The sequence below is a fragment of the Miscanthus floridulus genome, chromosome 9 (assembly GCF_019320115.1).
Source record: "Miscanthus floridulus cultivar M001 chromosome 9, ASM1932011v1, whole genome shotgun sequence".
Classification (NCBI taxonomy): Eukaryota; Viridiplantae; Streptophyta; class Magnoliopsida; order Poales; family Poaceae; genus Miscanthus; species Miscanthus floridulus.
In genome coordinates, this window is record NC_089588.1 from 41537973 (window position 1) to 41556036 (window position 18064).

The 18064-nt window shown below is 45.0% G+C and overlaps 1 protein-coding gene across 1 annotated transcript; it reads right to left on the reverse strand.

Moving 5' to 3' along the window:
- Positions 1 to 309: 309 nt before the first annotated feature.
- LOC136481808 (adenine/guanine permease AZG2-like) lies at positions 310 to 2338 on the reverse strand. The gene has a single exon (XM_066479098.1). The coding sequence runs from the start codon at positions 2236 to 2238 to the stop codon at positions 577 to 579; it is 1662 nt and encodes a 553-aa protein (XP_066335195.1). The 5' UTR covers positions 2239 to 2338; the 3' UTR covers positions 310 to 576.
- Between the last annotated feature and the right edge of the window lie 15726 nt (positions 2339 to 18064).

The following is an 18064-nucleotide window of genomic DNA, read 5'->3' on the forward strand; positions in this document are numbered from 1 at the left end:
GCCCTCCTGCAGGTGTAGCAATCAAACATTCAGGCCCTAAAGCAAGGGAGGGAATCAATGAGAAGGCTGCAATGATGGTCAAAGTACAAACACCTCCCTACACATCTCCCTGCAGACGGCCCCGTTGAGCTGTTCCCACTCCATTCCCATACACAGGGCCCAGCACCAACCCGTGCCGCCCTAACTCTCTCAAGAGCAAGTATAATAGTAGGCCGTAAGCCGACTAAATGCTGAGATAGAGAAGAGAGAAGAAGCGGGTTGTAAGTTTATAGTCGGCTTGGACACAAGAACCAAGAAAGTCTGTGAGAGAGACAAGTGGACCATATATTAACTGTAAATAGCTAACTACTATATAAGTAGGCTGAGAGAAAACTGTAAAAAACCTTACAGCCAGCGAGCCGGCTGTATTATTAGCCTTGCTCTAATAATCCAGCAATGCCATCTGAAAGCTCTCTCCCAAAGTGATGATGCATGACTGACCAAGCTAAAAAGTTAATAATCACCCTACTAAACAACATTTTTTTTTGCGGGTAGACACGACCAACTGCTGCTACGGTCTTGCACGCACATCGGAGTTCAGACGACGTCCTGCGCCGTCGCCGGGCCGACTTCACCGCCCGCGGCGGCGGCCACCTGGTTCCGCCGCTCGTCCAGCGCGTTGCTCACCTTGGCGTACCCGTGTCTCGCCCAGTCGTACCAGTGCAGCGCGACGTAGACGCCGAGCCCGGCGATGATGCCATTGGCGATGGAGAAGGAGAGCGGCATAAGCGCCATGGTGACGAACGCCGGGACGCCCTCCTTCATGTCGCCCCACTCGATGTCCCTGGCGACGCGCATCATCATGGCGCCCACGAGCACCAGCGACGGTCCCACGGCCCAGGGCGGCACGCTCATAAGCAGCGGGCCGAAGAAGAGCGACGCCAGGAACAACGCGGCCACGGTGATGGCGGTGAGCCCCGTCCGGCCGCCCTCCCGGATCCCCGCCGTGGACTCGATGTAGGTGGTCACCGTGGAGCTCCCCAGCCCTGCGCTGAGCACCGTCGACCCAGCGTCCACCAGGAACGCGCGGTACTCGCCCTCGAACGACCCGCCGCCGGCGCCGTCGCCGTCCACGACGAACCCGCCGTACTCGACCATGGAGTACATTGTCCCCGTCGTGTCCAGGACGTCCACGTAGAGGAGAGTGAGCAGGGCGAGCCAGGCGTTGCCGTGCCGGAAGCCGGCGAAGCTGACCCGCCCCGCGGTGGTGCGGATCATGTGGAAGTCCACCACCTTCTTGAAGTAGTCGAAGCCGGCATTGCCCGCGGCCGTGTCCGGGAACACCGTCACGGCGGTGCCCCTGATCCAGGACACCACGGTGACGAAGACGATGCCGTAGATCATGCTCCCTTTCACGTCCCTGGCCAGGCAGGTGGCCGTGATGAGGAAGCCGACGGCGCCGAGCCAGAACGTCGGAGACCGCATGGTGCCGCTGAGGCAGGCGCCCGTGGCCGGGTCCACGTCGGAGCAGGCCGTGAGCGTGACCAGCGTCGAGGGGCTGGCGCCGACGAGCCCGACCCCCTGGTGCGCCTGCAGGCCCGTGAAGGCCAGGAACAGGCCGATCCCCACCGCCGAGGCCAGGCGGATGTTCCGCGGGATCATCCGCGCCAGCCTGGACCGGAGCCCCACGGCGGAGAGCGCGAAGAAGACGACGCCCTCCAGCATCACGACCGCCAGCGCCGTGCCGTAGCCGATGGGGCCGGAGCCGTGGAACCCCACCATGTTGTAGGCGAAGTAGGCGTTGGCGCCCATCCCGGGCGCCAGCGCCAGCGGCAGGTTGGCGAAGACGCCCATGGCGAAGGAGCCCGCCATGGCGGCCACCGCCGTCGCCACGATCAGGTCGCTCTTGGTGCGCGCCAGGCACTGCTCGTACCCCGGGTTCGCCCCGACGACCGTGCACTCCGGCCCAGGTGGCGTGGTGACGGTCGAGTTGTTGGCGGTGGCCACGACGGGGGTGCAGTCCCTCGCCGTGCACGGCCCGCCGGAGTCGGTGAGGACGGCGGCGTTGACGGAGATGATGTAGGCCATGGTGAGGAACGTGGCGGCGCCCGCGCGGAGCTCCTTGGTGAAGGAGGTCTTGCGCGCGTCCAGCTTGAAGTAGGTCCCCACACGGCTCCCGGCCACGGCACGGTTCACGGCTGCCTCGGCCGCCGAGAGCCTGCTCCATGGCCCCGTCGCCTTGGACGTCGCCATCGCCATTATCTTCGATCTTGCTGGTGTTGGCTTCGTCGATCGTTCGTTCACCCCTGGTATGGTACTACGAGAGTTGAGCTGTGGTTAGACGCGTGTGGTGGTCTCACGATCGAGTCTGGGGGACCCGAGCTACCCGGAGTTTATATGCATGTTAGTGTCACCACCGGAATCCTTAAATTTATCCGGTGTTTTTTTATGTTTGCTGAGTGTATTTTCTTGGGCACTCGGCGTACAAGTTCTTTGCCGAGTGCTACACTAAAAACACTCGGCAAAAAAAAAAAAACACTCGGCAAAGATGGGGTTTGCCGAGTGTGAAAAAAAAACGCTCGGCAAACACATTCGACAAAGAGGGTGTTTGCCGAGTGTTAAAAAAAACACTCGGCAAAAAAATAAAATCTTTTTTCTAAAAACGAAGGAGAAGAAAAAAAATAAAAAAACTTTACCGAGTGCTCAGATCCGGAACACTTGGCAAACAAATTTTACTCTAACTCCGCCTCCCTCCTCCTTTCCAAATCCACCGCACGCCCCTCTCCCTTTCTCTGGCGGGGACCCCGCCCCTCCTCTCCCTTTCTCCGGCAGCTGCCCCGCCCCTCCTCTCACCTTTCTTCCCCGGATCCGGCCGGATACGGCTGCCGCACCGCCCCTCCTCTCCCTTTCTCCGGCTGCCGCCCCGCCCCTCCTCTCACCTTTCTTCCCTGGATCCGACCGCCGCATCGCCCCTCCTCTCCCTTTCTCCGGCGGCGCCTCTCTCCTCTTCATCTCCCCCATAGGTGGCGGTGGCCCTCCCTCTCCCTCTCCCTTTCCCCTGCAGGCGGCGGCGCTCTCCCTCTCTCCGAGTGCGGATTTGGCCTTCCCCCACCACTGAGCACCTCCACAACTGGCGGATCCGGCGCCCCTCCCCCTTCTTCCCCGCCACTGAGCATGGACCGGGTCACAATGGCCCCTCGGCGGCGGATCCAGTCGCGGCGGGGGCAGATCGGGCTGCCGCGGTGGCAGATCCAGTCGCGCCGGGGGAGGATTGGGTCGCGGTGGCGGCGGATCGAGATGCGGCTGGGGCGGATCGGGTCGCGGTGGGGGCGGATCGGTGCCGCGCCCACCTCTGGCGATGGCGGAGGGAGGAGCGGCGGATCCGATGGTGGATCGAGCAACCTCGGTTGTGGCGGTGCGCGGGGCGGGGCCTTCTTCCCCGGTGGCACCGGCGTGGTGGTGGTCCTGGCGGCGGCCGGCTTGTTTTTTTTTCAAAAAAAAAGTTTGCCGAGTGTTTTTTGGGCACTCGGCAACGTCTTTGCCGAGTGCGCGACAAAAACACTCGTTAAAACGTTTACCGAGTGTCGTTTGCCGAGTGTACCCTTTGTCGAGTGTTTTTTAGGCTTCGCCGAGTGGCCTTGGCACTCGGCGAAGCTTTTGTATCCGGTAGTGTGGGAGAAGACTGACTGGAGAGGAGGGTTGAAGAAACGTTTGGGGTCGGTAGACGTGACCGTGAGTGAGGTGGGCCGACACTCACCGGGCATCCTTTCCTGGGAACCGTGCACGCTGCTGACAAATGAAAAATTTTCAGCAGGGTCCACTTCTCTCAAGTTTATTCCGCGTCATGATATGAAACTTGCGACCAGCTGGTCATCATGTAACTACCACTTAGGCACTGACTGAGGTCAATTGATTTGCAGGGTTTCATTTCATTAGCAACTGATCATCATCTGTTACTGATATTTCAGACAATAAACGTGAGTTTCAGTTTCTACGCACAAGCCTGAAAAAAGGGAGGTCACGGTTTGGTTCGAAAGATATGTACTACAATGTTACATTGCATCAGTTTCAGGTCATAGGGCCCCTTTGGTATGGATTCGGCAGCTCCGGCTCCACGTGACAAGTGCACTGGTCCGCTAGTGTTCCGGTACCGTTTGAAAGACCTTTCTCTCTCCTTTCTCCTCGACTCGTAGAGCCAATAGAACCAGTTTTATTTGGCTTCACCGGCTCCCGCTCCTCTGATCTACGTTAACACAGTGTAGGAGTCGGAGCACACCGAATCATAGACCCATAATATGGTGGTATGGTACCTTCTATTGCGGAGGAACCCACAGATCCCAGTTTTTTCCGGGTCAAAAGAAAGACCCGGCTACACCAAACAAATAAAAAGTTGGAACAAAAATATTGCTAGTATTTTAGGCAACGACCTGCATGGGGGTTGTGCGCTGCGTCAAGTGTCCACGTTTACAGCGCGAAATCACGCAAAACTCAACCGCTGGCGCTGGGAGCGGAACTGGAGAAATAAATAAATAAATAAAGTCGTCAAGGAAGGAACATGCATGGTTTCTCGGTAGTTCAGAAAACAAATAATCCACTTGTCTGCATGCTAGGCAGGCAGCCTCAACATGCACTGCAGGTCGTACTGAATTATTTCTTTCAGCATATTTTAGGCAAATTGTACGTGGTTAGTTATTACATTACATTAATTGTGCATTGCGTGAGGCCCTGCACGTTTACAGCGCGAAGTCAAGCAAAACGGATGATTAAATATCGGGTTATTAGTAATGCACGTACGTACGTCTTTGATATATAGATAGATCAACTTGATAGAACTTAAATGATCCAACCTCTGGAGGCTCTTTACGGTATCTTCACCACGCTGGCAGCATGACCTTATATGTTGTGAGCCTTATTGGTTGATAGCCAAATTTTGGTTTCTAAAACTTCGGCAAGCCAAGGATTTCGTCTCTGTTTAATTTGTTGCAAAAAATTTGTCAATACATCACATTTAACTTGTCAAATCTATAGCAAATATTTTTGCCTAACTTTTGGCAACCTTTTGATGCCAAATCTTTGGTTTGGCAAATTTTGGAAGCCAACCAAGTAGGCCTTGTGTTTCCTATCATCCATGTAGCAGCTACCCAACCAATATATATAGGAGGGGTCTTTAAACTTATTCTGAATTCTCATTTAGATCCTTGTACTTAATTACAAATTGCACATTCAACTCTATAAACTTAATCTAATCTCTCATCCTGATCCCGGTACCTGTAAATTGCACAAACGGCTCTCTAAACTTGCATATTCAACTTCACATTTAGCTCCCTAAACTCGTATTACTATACCATCCAGGTCCATCTCCTTCCCACACATTGCATATCATGTGCCCACCCCACCCGCACAGCTTCGCCGTGGTGCATCGTGTTTGTCCACCCACATAGGTGTAGCGCACAGAGCTAGGACATGCAGCAGGAGCTTAGGCAGGATGTGCAGACCTATCTTTCTAGGACCCGCGGCCATGCCGCTTGGCATCATACCATGCTTGCTCTACCTCATGTCCTAGCCGAGACGTCGCCATTAGGGTGCTCCTCCTCGCTTCTGCTCAACTCACTCACAGAATACATAGAATGTATGCAAATTACAAATTTCCAAACTTTCAAATACTATCAACCTATTAATACGTTTTTATAAGACAACTTCTTATGCACAGACTTGGGCCAGTCAGCTAGTCAACCCACCACGACATGAGTTGGTTAGTGCCACGTTACAGATAGTGGGACTTCCTAAAGAATGGTTGGGGTGAGGCTATATTGACTGCGACTCATGTCCTGATTAAGTTCCTACAAAAAAATAAAGAAATAACATTGTTTGAGGATGGGAAAATAAAAAGTTCAATCTCTCTTACTTACACACTTGGGATTGTTTCCCCAAGATGAATGCGCCAATTAAGAAAGAAGTGCAAGATTGAACCAAAAGTGTGGGTTGTATCTTTCTTAGGCATGCTATACACAGTATGGGATATAGGTTCTTAATAATAAACTCTAGAGTACTTGATATGCATATTTGTACAATTAAATAATCCAGAGAAGCTATATTTTGTGAGACTGATTTTCCTTTCAAACAAGCCTAGCTTATCTAATCATGAACCTATTTTATCTCCTAAACAATATGTTCCGATAGAACACAATAAAAAAACTAATGTAATCTAAGGAGGATAACACTATAGTTACTCGAGAGAGTACGAGACATATAGCTACAAAGTATTTTTTGGTGATGACTACATTGTATACCTCGTGGATGACATTGCAAGACTCATAGAGGAGGGCGTGTTCACCTCGTGGCACTCACTTTAGGAAGAAACATGTATGAAGTGATGTGGATTCTATTATGTCTAATGGAACATGGTAGGTCATTGATCATCCTTATGGGTCACTACTACAGAGCAGGCAATCTGTGGCGGCCCATCACTACCGGTTTTGGCTTCCACTGGTAGTGATACTACAACCAATAGTGATAGGTAGGCTTTCATTGCTAGATAATGCCACCAACCGAGAGTGATGGTGTCACTGTCGGTTTATAACAAGCACCAGCAGTGATAACATCACCAGATCCAAAACTTTATTCAAATGTAGTTAAATCCACGCATACTCATGACTTAGACTCCTATTCCTCTCCCTTATCATTTCCATCTTCCTCCCTCACACTTCCCCTACCTCTCACACTCACAGAATCTCATCACCCTCTCTCTCTCTCCCTAAATCTCCTCCCCTCTGCTCACCTCTCCTAGCCTCACCCCAGCACAGGGCACAATCGGGTGGCCCAGGAAAGGTGCACATCGATGGCTGACATGTGCGAGCGCGATAGTGCGGAGGAGTGCGACTGGTGCAGGCAATAGATCTAGTGTCATCGGGTGTTTGTTTTTACTTTTTGTGTTTTTGTTTTGTTTTGTGAAAATGCGCACACTTCCATGTAAGCAACTAGCAGTGAATGGCCAAGGCTATCACAGTCGAATCAAAATCCAGCAATGAAAGCAGTTTTGAACCAACAATGGTTGATGATTATGGCGTAGTGGGTGCAGCCCTGTAGGATCCAAATGGGTGTTCTAGAAAAATCTTAGTCCTGATGGTACGATTAAAAAATACAAGGCAATACTTGTGGCTAAGGGTTATACAAAAAGAAGGCAAATAAATTTTCAACACTTTTTTTACCTATTGCCCAATTCATCACAATTTGTCTTACCTTCCTTAGCAACATCTCATGGCCTTCGGATTCATCAGATCAACGTTAAGACAATTTTCCTTAATGGGGAGCTAGAGGAGGACATCTATATGGATCAGCAAGATTGGTTTGTACCAAAATGTCAAAAGTGAATGATGTGAAAACTGTTGAAGTCCTTTTATGGCCTTAAGAAAGCATCTAAGCATTGGCACGAGAAGTTCAATAGAATTGTAAGTCATTTTGGTTTTTCTAACTGCATAACTTTTTGATATGCACCAAGATATACACGATGTTTTTCTCTTGTATCCATGGCATGAGATGGTGCCTTAGTTTGCCTGCCGATGCTTGAGCAACCCAAAGGTATGTTTTCCCCTACATGGTTCCTCCAAGACTAGCATTCATTAGTCTATTATGATGAAATAGGGCGATCAAGTTTCTAAACCCAGGTGGTCTAGTTTCCACAAATACTGCTACAAGATGCACCTATGTGGGTTTCATGTGATGTGCTTGTGTGACTTCCACATGACGTACCCATGTGATGGCACGTTTCAGTGTCGACAAGTGGTATATAGACTGTCTGATGTGCATACAAATTGGCAAGGCAGTTGAAGGAGGAAAGAGTGGACATCGACAAACATGGTTGTTAGTTAAAGAAGACATGCCTTTATGGATTTATTACTGGAGGACACCTGTGCCTCATGAGATACTAATATTTCGATGGAAAAATATGCACAATAGCTTGGCAACACATGCTAACCAGAATAATAGAACAATTGAGGTCACAAATACTTGCAAAATATGTGGAGCTAAAGAAGAATTAGTGATGCATGCACTTGTCTGCTGCCCCCTATTCAAGTCCTCAAGGAGGCAATGGGATTAAATTGGTCTTTGCCAAGACAAGAAAAAATTATGCAGCTCTCTATTATATTGTTGCTGTGGAAGACATAGCATGTACTCCCTCCATTCTAAAGTGTTAGTTGTTCTGACTTTTCTAGACACATAGTTTTACTGTGTATCTAGACATAGCCTATATCTAGGTGCTTAGCAAAGTCTATGTACCTAGAAAAGTAAGAATAACTTACAATTTGGTACTGATGCATTACGAAATAATATAACTCATGATGCTGAAAAACTATCTTTTGTGGGTTCATTTAACTTCCTCCAAAGGTACTAGATGGAACTGTACTCTCCATCCGATAACCTATAGTACATGACGGAAATTAGGGGAAGCAGCATGTAGATATACTTCTTTGATTTCTGGCTAGCAGAAAGAGGGATTAGATTAGAAGAATTGCACGAAGACACCACAAGTTGTTTGGCTCAAGATTAGCATCGATGGGGCCTTCTATGAGACCTTCGGCGAGGCAGGGTTGGACATCATTTTTCTTGATGTAGATGAAAAGGTTCAGCTGACATTTTGGAGCTATATTCAAAATATGGAAGAGATTGATGAAGGTGTGCAATGTTTGGCTGCAGAGTGGTGTTGTAAAAAATGCATTCTCGAATTAGATTGCACTACTACAGAAAAACTTTTGCGAGGCATTTTGAAAATTGCCACGGAGGTGGGCGCACATTTGAACAGCCTCAGTTAATCTTGGTTAATGCCTAGGATTAATCGAGGCGGACACTTTTATTAACCGAGGCGGTCACAAGTAACCGCCTCGCAAAATCGATTTACCGAGGCGGACATTTTATTTACCAAGGCGGTAAAAAATGTCCGCCTCTATAAATCATTTACGATGGTGGGCGTTTGTAAGGCCACCGCCTCGGTTAATTATGCCCAGCCCACTATCCAATAGAAGCCCACCACCATGTCTGACTATATAAACAGCACACAAACCCTAACTCACTTCATCCACCCTCAGAAGCGCCTCAGTCCCATGCGGCACCAGTTGGTACATAATAACACACATAGAATAATCTGCAAGCGCACGGATACCAATGTAGCACTTTACCAGAAAGTATTCTAGAATATCGAACTCAAGGAAACATGTGTGAGAATAACTAAGTCTAAAATAACCTAGAGTAGCAACAAGACTTAATATAACAAGAGTATAAAGGAGATCGCTAAGGTCTTCTAGTTCTAACTTCAATAAGCTATGTCTTCTATTGTTTAGTTCTAGAGATATTACTAAGGAAAACACAGGCAAAGTATGTGTCCTATAGTAACAAGGTCCTGCTTGACCTACAAACAGGAGGTGAACTACAAAGGATTCAATGAGGCTATAAGAGTCCCCGTGCGAGCTAGCACCGATCCAGAATATAGGGTACATCTACGAGTAACCGAGTCTAAGCACCACGCTTACACTAGGAATACTACTTTAACCTAGGAGCAACAAGGATTAAAGTACTCAAAAGAGTTGTAAACCTGAAGAACAATATAAATAATGATACTTACTTAAATTAGAAGTTGATTACCAGAGAAATCTTAGAAGTAAGCTCAAGAAGAACTTGATTCTGCCAGGGTACAAGCCGTAGAAAGAGCATCGACAGGCCAGAACTCTTTCAAACTCTTCCCTCACACTCCATCTCTCTATTTCTAATACAAGACTAGATCCTAACTTGGAGGACTAATCTTCTCTTGATTGCTTGCTCTAATCCTGATGTAGAGGATATGAATTGCAGCTTCTGGTTTCTAGGGTTCCAGGATCTGCTTGGAGGAGGGGGTATAGGTAGGTATATATAGGGGCCTTCAAGTATCTCTGACCCTTGGATTAAACTGACTTAAAAGAACGGCACAGATATGATCCTTGAGGCGATGGAGAACCGACATAGTGAGGAGGAACTGATAGGAGGGGCCCATAGGCTGGCCGCCCTGTAGGTGGGGTCGGCTGGCTCGGTGGAGAACCGATGTAGCGAGGAGGGGCTGATAGGAGGGGCCCATAGGTCAGCCGACCTATAGGTGGGGCCGTTGGGCCCCTATAGGCCGTTCGGCCCCACATGTTAGAGGCACAAGCTCTACTTCATTGGAGTACCCTCTGAGTTTTCTAGAGTCATCCCATGTCAGTACCATCGTGGATTAACATGATTTCCTTTGACGAATAGGTCCTTTTTGATAGTTTTCTGATTAAATCCTGCTGAAAACATAGATTCACCAAAACTCATGAAAATTATCAGTTTAAATCCCTAAGTCTATGTTGGTGATCCATTTTAGTATTTATGCAAGGTATATTGATAGTTTACGATTGGCATTAACTACCATCAACAAACTCCCCCATACTTAAGCTTTTACTCGTCCTCGATAGAAGGATGGATTACTTTAGACATAACCTTATGATAAAACATCAACATAAAACTATTCCCAGTCATACATGCTCTGTAGGATTCAAAGTGTATACCATGAAACCTTGGGCAGTTGAAGAATGGAACAACTTGAAACAGATCACCATCTTCCTTCAGTCAAGTCAATTGGAGAAACATTTTAAGATTTGTGAAAACAAAACATAGCTTACTTTCTCCTTTCTGTGGTATATTCTCAAATCACTCAATATATGTGGTATTTTTGGATCCTTACCAAGGCATTGATGTTTTTGCCTTCTTTCTACCTACTTCTAAAAAGCTTATGTGAAGCTTAGGTAGGGATAAATAAGAAAACATACTTGCATTGCATATATTGTAAAGTCAAAACAAGGATCCAAGGAGAAAAATGTCATACTCTTAGATCAAGATGTGCATGTGTGTGAACATGTATATGGTGGCTAACCTAATTCTACTATGCTCCTTAAAACACATCTCTCTTGTTGAAACTTGAAACACTTTTACAAGAGAACATGGGCTATCTTATTCATCTTTTTTCTTCTTTTTTTAGGCGGGCATCTAAGTACCCATTGTTTTCAATATCTCGGACACTTATCCATTTTTTTCAATACTCTTCTCTTTTTTTCACTTTTACATAGCCCATGCCTCTCTTCTGCAACAGAGATTTTTCAAGAGAGACATTTAAAAGAATTTGGAGCATTTATCCTAACAAACACATTTTTGTGTCTATTCCCAATGCAGGAGTAGAACATTTTTGGGTGGATGGAAAACATGTTTTTGCGTACTCCTAGTGTAGGGGCAGCAGGTATATGTGGTGTGTACATGATCTTGATCTTGAAAGCATGATAAATTTCTCAACAAGGGTCACAAGGTTTGACCAAACTCAATACAATAGCAAGTAGTATATGTAGAAGGTTTTCCTAGTCTTATCATATATGGCTCTGGTAGGACATTGCTTACCACAAAGGAGAGGTGTAGCTATTCTTTTTAATTTTTGAAATAAAATTATCCAATGATGAGACAACAAGAATCAAGTTCTCATTATTCTACTATATCTAATTCCATAACAACTTAAGTAACATAGGGTCCCTAATAATAAGTTCCCAACAGTAGCAAGACTTCTAGGAAAAACATTATGTGAGTCTATCCTTAAGTTATGACTGAAATAATCTTTCCTCAAGTTTTAAAGTTGTTTATCAAAGGATTTTTCAACTTTGTTCAAAACAGAAAGCGAGATAGGTGAAAATAGATCATAAGAAGCGCGGCGTGAGGTGGTACTGGGCTAGGCCGGCCAGCCCATAGGCTTGACCGGGCGGCTTGCCCTAGAGCCCGTTTCACTTTAACTTTGGCGAGCATGGTTCTTGTTCCGTTGCTTTCTGAATTTCATGATTTTTGCGATCGGATCTTGTTTCGTTGTCGTAGTGTGCTTCCCCCACACTTGTTTCCTATTTACCTTTATGCGCAACATGTGGAGACGAACACATATACAAAAATAGAGAGCAGATAATGGCAATAAGATTTCATTGATATCATAAGGCACTTTATTACATCCAACCTAGACAAACTAGATAACACAAACTTTAACCAACCTAACAATTGAGCTAAGCAAATGACCTAAATAATCGACCTAAATGTGCCTTATTGATCAACAACCTAACTCTGAATTCTTAAATTTGTCCTGATTCACAACATAGCGGTTTAAGATAGTAAGCTAGTATTCTAGGTTCCTGCGATGGATATGTTCCTTATCGATCCTATGTTGCAATGCATGGATGTACTCGGTGCGGGTTTTGATCTTGTCATTTAGAAGCACGATGGTCATCCGTTGACACTTCTCTTCATTTTCTTAGGCAGTGGGTGGTGCCCTCTTCTTCTCATTTGGAGGCACGATCTTGACTTGCTCAGGCGTAGCACGAACAACATCTATGGTCACATGAGGCGTGACTATCTTGTACTTGGCAAAGGTGACATCCCCAAACTTGTTGGTCTTCACCCCTGTCAGCGTCTTGTTCGCCCTTGGAGGAAGGAGGTTGATCTCCTTAGGCACCTTGATCTTCAGCGCCTCCGATTGGCGTGGCTTGTCTTGAAGAATTAGACGCGGCGGTGGTGGAGCAATTGTTGGACGATGGATGGCTTGGGTGAAGTAGGATTGGCTAGGGACAGGAGCTATCTCTCGTGGTGGGATGATGCTCAACGGCATAGCATCTTCAACTCCGTAGGGAACGATCTTTTTACCGGCCATTGGAACTTGGAAGGATGAAAGCTTTGTTGCTGCTGGAGATCAAAGGCTTGTTGGAATGGCTATGGAGGCAGGCAGGGTTTTGTTTATATAGGGGGATAGATGTGCATCAGGGATCAAGATCTATTCATTAGGAGTCTCGTAACAAGGAAAAACCAAATGGCTTAGAAAATTGGATATTCTCGTAGGAATACTCTGGAAGGTTCATGAGCAAATCGAGCGGGGGTGAAGAGACAGACAGGTGGGCCGACCGACCTGTAGGTGGGGCTGGCTGGCCCCACAGGGTGCCACCTCTCGGAGATTTTTTTGCTTGATGGTTTCTAATGTTTATCTAGTTCCAAAGAATATACTACCGCGCTATGAATCGTGAGGAGGAGGGCAGAGGTGTTATTCTATGGCAAAATAATAAAATCTACCTCATCCAAATCCTCAAGTGGGTTTTCAGGTTCTAGAAAGATCTTGAGACAATGAGCATTTACCTTGAATAATGTACCTTCGTCATTTTGAAGTGTTACCGCTCCATGCGATGAGTTGTTTATAACCTTGAATGATCCTTCCCATTTGCTCCGAAGTTTTCCGTGCTCGAATAATTTCACCCTAGAATTAAAAAATAATACCATATCTCCTGGAGTGAACTCCTTCTTCTTGATCCTCTTATTGTGCCATCTCTTTGTTCTCTCCTTGTATATCTTGACGTTCTGATATGCTTTTTCACGCCATTCATCGAGCTTAGAGAGTTGCATCTTCCTCCTAGTTCCTATAGCTTCCAAGTCTATATTTCAACGTTTGATGGCCTAGTGAGCCTTGAATTCTAGCTCCATGGGTAGATGACAGGTCTTCCCGTAGAGAAGTTGATACGATGACATTCCAAGCGGTGTTTTATAGGCCGTTCTATAAGCCCATAGTGCATCGGGTAGTCTATCCTTCCATGCAGTCCCCATCTCGTTGACAGTCTTTTGCAGAATATTCTTGATTTGTTTGTTCGATGTTTCTGCTTGGCCACTTGTTTGAGGGTGATATGGAGTAGCGACGTTGTGACGGATACCATGTTTTGACAAGTACTTATGAAAGTTCTTGTCAATGAAGTGAGTGCCTCCATCACTAATCACCATTCTTGGAACTTCGAAATGTGGAAATATTATTTCCTCAAACATCTCTTCAGAATTCTTTGCATCAACAACTCTACATAGCATGGCTTCAACCCATTTGGAGACATAGTCGACTGCCACCAAGATGTACTCATAATTCTTTGACTTTGGAAACGGTCCCATGTAGTCGATTCCCTAGACATCAAAGAGCTCGATCTAGAGGTTGGTGGTGAGTGGCATGGCATCTCTTGAATTGATGTTCATGTGCCTCTGACATGCTCTACACCTCTGGATGAAGTCCCTCATGTCTTCATACATGGTTGGCTAAAAGAATCCACTTTGCCAAATCTTTGAATGAGTGCGGAATGCACTATAATGCCCTCCATATTGTGATGAGTGACATCGTTCAATGATTTTTGATGCCTTCTTCTGCCGGTATACACCTTCTGAGTAGGGCATTAGAGCAGACTCTGAAGAGGTACGGCTCATCCCATATGTAGAGACGACTTTCATAAATGAGCTTTCTTTTGTTCTTCCCTAGTGGTACATAACCTACAACCATAAAGTTGACAATATCTACGTACCAGGGGTCGGATTTTGTGATCTTGAAGAGCATGTCGTCCCATAGGGAATCATCGATGGGTAGTTCCTGTGGATTTTCAAACTGCATTCTGGACAAGTGATCGGCAACAGAATTTTCTACACCCTTTTTATCTTTTATTTCTAGGTCAAATTCTTAGAGTAACAAAATCAATCTTATAAGTCGAGGTTTAGCATCTTTCTTAGTGAGCAGGAATTTTAAGGTAGCATGATCAGTGTAAATAATCACCTTAGCTCCTACTAAGTAAGATCTAAACTTGTCTATAGCAAAAATAACAGCCAGGAGTTCTTTTTTAGTTGTTGCATAATTCAGTTGAGGTCCTGTCAAAGTTTTGCTAGCATAAGCAATTGCATGATGCTTCTTATCTTTTGTTTGTCCCAAAACTGTCTCCACAGCATAATCACTAGCATCACACATGATTTCAAAAGGTAGCGACCAATCAGGGGGTTGAATGATTGGTGCGGAGATGAGTGCTTTCTTAAGAATTTCAAAAGATTTTAAACATGCATCATCAAATTAAAAGGGAACATCCTTGGCCAAAAGATTTGTAAGTGGTCTAACAATATGTAAAAAATCTTTTATAAAACAACGATAAAACCCCACATGACCAAGAATACTGCAGATCCCTCTGATATTTACAGTGGGAGGTAACTGTACAATTACTTCAATTTTAGCTCTATCTACCTCAATCCCTTGTTCGGACATCAAGTGTCTAAGCACTATGCCTTCTCTAACCACGAAATGATATTTTTCCTAATTAAGGACAAAGTGCTCTTCTTTACATCTTTGCAAAACCTTGTCTATTTTTTCAAGACAATCATCAAAAGTTTTTCCATAAACAGAAAAATCATCCATGAAAACTTCAATGATTTCTTTAATCATATCATAAAATATAGACATCATGCATTTTTGGAAAGAAGTTGGAACAGTACATAGTCTAAAAGACATTCTACAATAAGCATAAGTTTCATATGGATATGTAAAGATGGTTTTGCTTTGGTCATCAGGATGGATCGGTATTTGGTGATAACCTAAATACCCATCAAGGAAACAGAAGAAAGATTGATTTGCCAGTAGCTCCAACATTTCATCAATGAAGGGCAACGGAAAATGATCTTTCTTTGTTGCCTTGTTAAGTTTTGGGTAATCAATGCACATCCACCATCTTGTGATGGTTCTTTAGGGGATTAATTCATTCTTTTCATTTTTAACAATAGTCATGCCTCCCTTCTAGGCACAACTTGCACAGGGCTTACCCACTCACTATACGGAACAGAATAGATGATCCCGACGTGCAGGAGTTTCAAAACCTCTTTCTTAACAACCTCTCTCAACGCATTATTAAGCCTACGTTATGGCTCCCTAGAAGGTATAGAATCTGGGTCTGTAGGGATGCGATGGGTGCAAAGAGTAGGGCCGATTCCCTTAAGGTCTTGGAGCGAGTAGCCAAAAACAGAACGATGCTTTCCTAAGACAGTTAGCAAGTGAAGGGATTCTTCCTGAAAGAGTTTATCACTTATGATCACAGGAGAATCCTGATCATTATTGAGAAAAGCATATCTAAGACCAGAAGGTAGGGGTTTAAGCTCAATTGAGGGCTTAGGTGGTTCCAACAATTCATCTAAGGGTTCAGGTTCTATGGGATTTTCGTCTTTCTCCTCGATGAAAAACTGGGCATCATCTTCAAGGTTAGGTTCAATCAAGTCATCAAGAGATGCAACCTTAACCTCATCCATTGGGTCATGATTGGAAATTGGCTCAGTCTCAGCATTTAGAGAATGAGTAATGGGTACAGAAAATTTGAAGTTCTTTCCGAGGCTAATTTTCAATTTCCCTGTTTGTCCGTCTTGAAGAAATCTTTCTATTGGTTGTCCTATCAATAGGTCGAACTCCACGATTTCAAAGATATAAAATCTCAAATAAACCATGGTTCCTTTTACCTGGATAGGAAGGACATAAAGTATTCCCAAACTTAGGAGAATGTGTCCTGAAAGACTTTTCAACAACTTTGTTGTTGGAGTTAATGGCATGTCTTTCAATAAATCATGAGCAAAAGATGTAGACATGATATTAACACCCACAACTGGATTATAAAGAGCATCAAAAGGAGCTTTGTTAATTTGGCAACAAATAGAAGGTGAATCTAGACGAATCACATCAGAGGAAAGCTCTGATTCTTCTAATCATTCATTACTTATAATGGACACTAGCTTTTTCATAGTCTTTTTAAGGAAAGCTTCCTCAGAAGGTTCTAAGATTTCTTCATGGGATGATGATTTCCTAGGCTTTTGGGGTCTCCTCATAGTATGATAATTCAAGGTATCTCCGTATTCGGCAAAAAGTTCATCCTCGAATTCAAGCATAAAATCCAAAATTGGAGTTTCCTCCTTTTCTAGTGGTTCGAGATATGGGATAGCTGAAGTTGGTGATGGGTTAGGTAAAGATTCTAGTTTAGCTATTTGGGATTCCTCCTCTAGCAGCTTCTCTTGTACTTCTTTAGGGGTGCTCTCTAAGACTTTATTAAGAATGCTTCTCCCCGAATTGGCGGAGACATACAAGAACGATCCTCCTGAAGCTATATCAAGATACTTTGAAGTTTCCCTATCAAGACCCATATAAAAGTGTTGAAGAAGAATGGGATCTTGAATGGCAAGGTCAAGGCCAATATTAATGAGAGCACTAAAGCGTTTCCATGACATGCCTAGAGATTCTTTTTCTTTTTGTTTAAAAGTTAGAACCTCTAAATGAAGGCAGACTACTCTAGAGATGGGAAAGAAATGTAAGCAAAAACTAGAACATGAAGCTTCCCAATCTTCTTGTCTACTCCCTATGGTTTGCTTGTCCCAATGTTTAGCTCTTCCCTTCAAAGAGAAAGGAAAAAGCTTCCATTATAAGGTTTCATCTAACATGCCTGTAATGCGTAGGCATGCACACGTTTGCTCAAACTCATTTAAGTGGGAGTATGGGTTTTCATCATCTTCGCTCAAAAAAGATTGATCCCAGACCATGTTGATTAAACACGGGCGCAACTCATAGCTAGATGTTAGGATAGGCTTTGAAGATTCTTGTGGCTTTAGGCGTGCACTCGTAGGTGCAGCGTATTGGTAGATAGAAGTGGATTCTAAATCCATGGTAAAAGAACAAAAGAATAAAAGAATAATGATACAAGGTTAAGCTAGGTTCAAAGTTAACTCAGCAACCATTTCCCCGGCAACGGCGCCAGGAATGCTTGTTAGTATATATTAACGCACATAGAATAATCTGCAAGCGCACAAATAGCGATTTAGCACTTCACCGAAAAGTATTTTAGAATATCGAACTCAAGAAAACATGTGTGAGAATAACGAAGCCTAACTTAACCCAGAGTAGCAATAAGGCTTAAGATAACAGGAGTATAAAGGAGATCGCTAAGGTCTTCTAGTTCTAACTTCGGTAAGCTATGTCTTCTATTGTTCAATTCTGGGGATATTACTAAGGAAAACAAAGGCAAAGTATGTGTCCTATAGTAACAAGGTCATGCTTGGCCTACAAACAGGAGGTGGACTACAAAGGATTCAACGAGGCTATAAGAGTCACCCTTGTGAGCTACCACTGATCCAGAATATAGGGTACATCGTTATATAGGCATCAAACCGACTTAAAAGAACGGCACAGATGTGATCCTTGAGGCGATGGAGAACC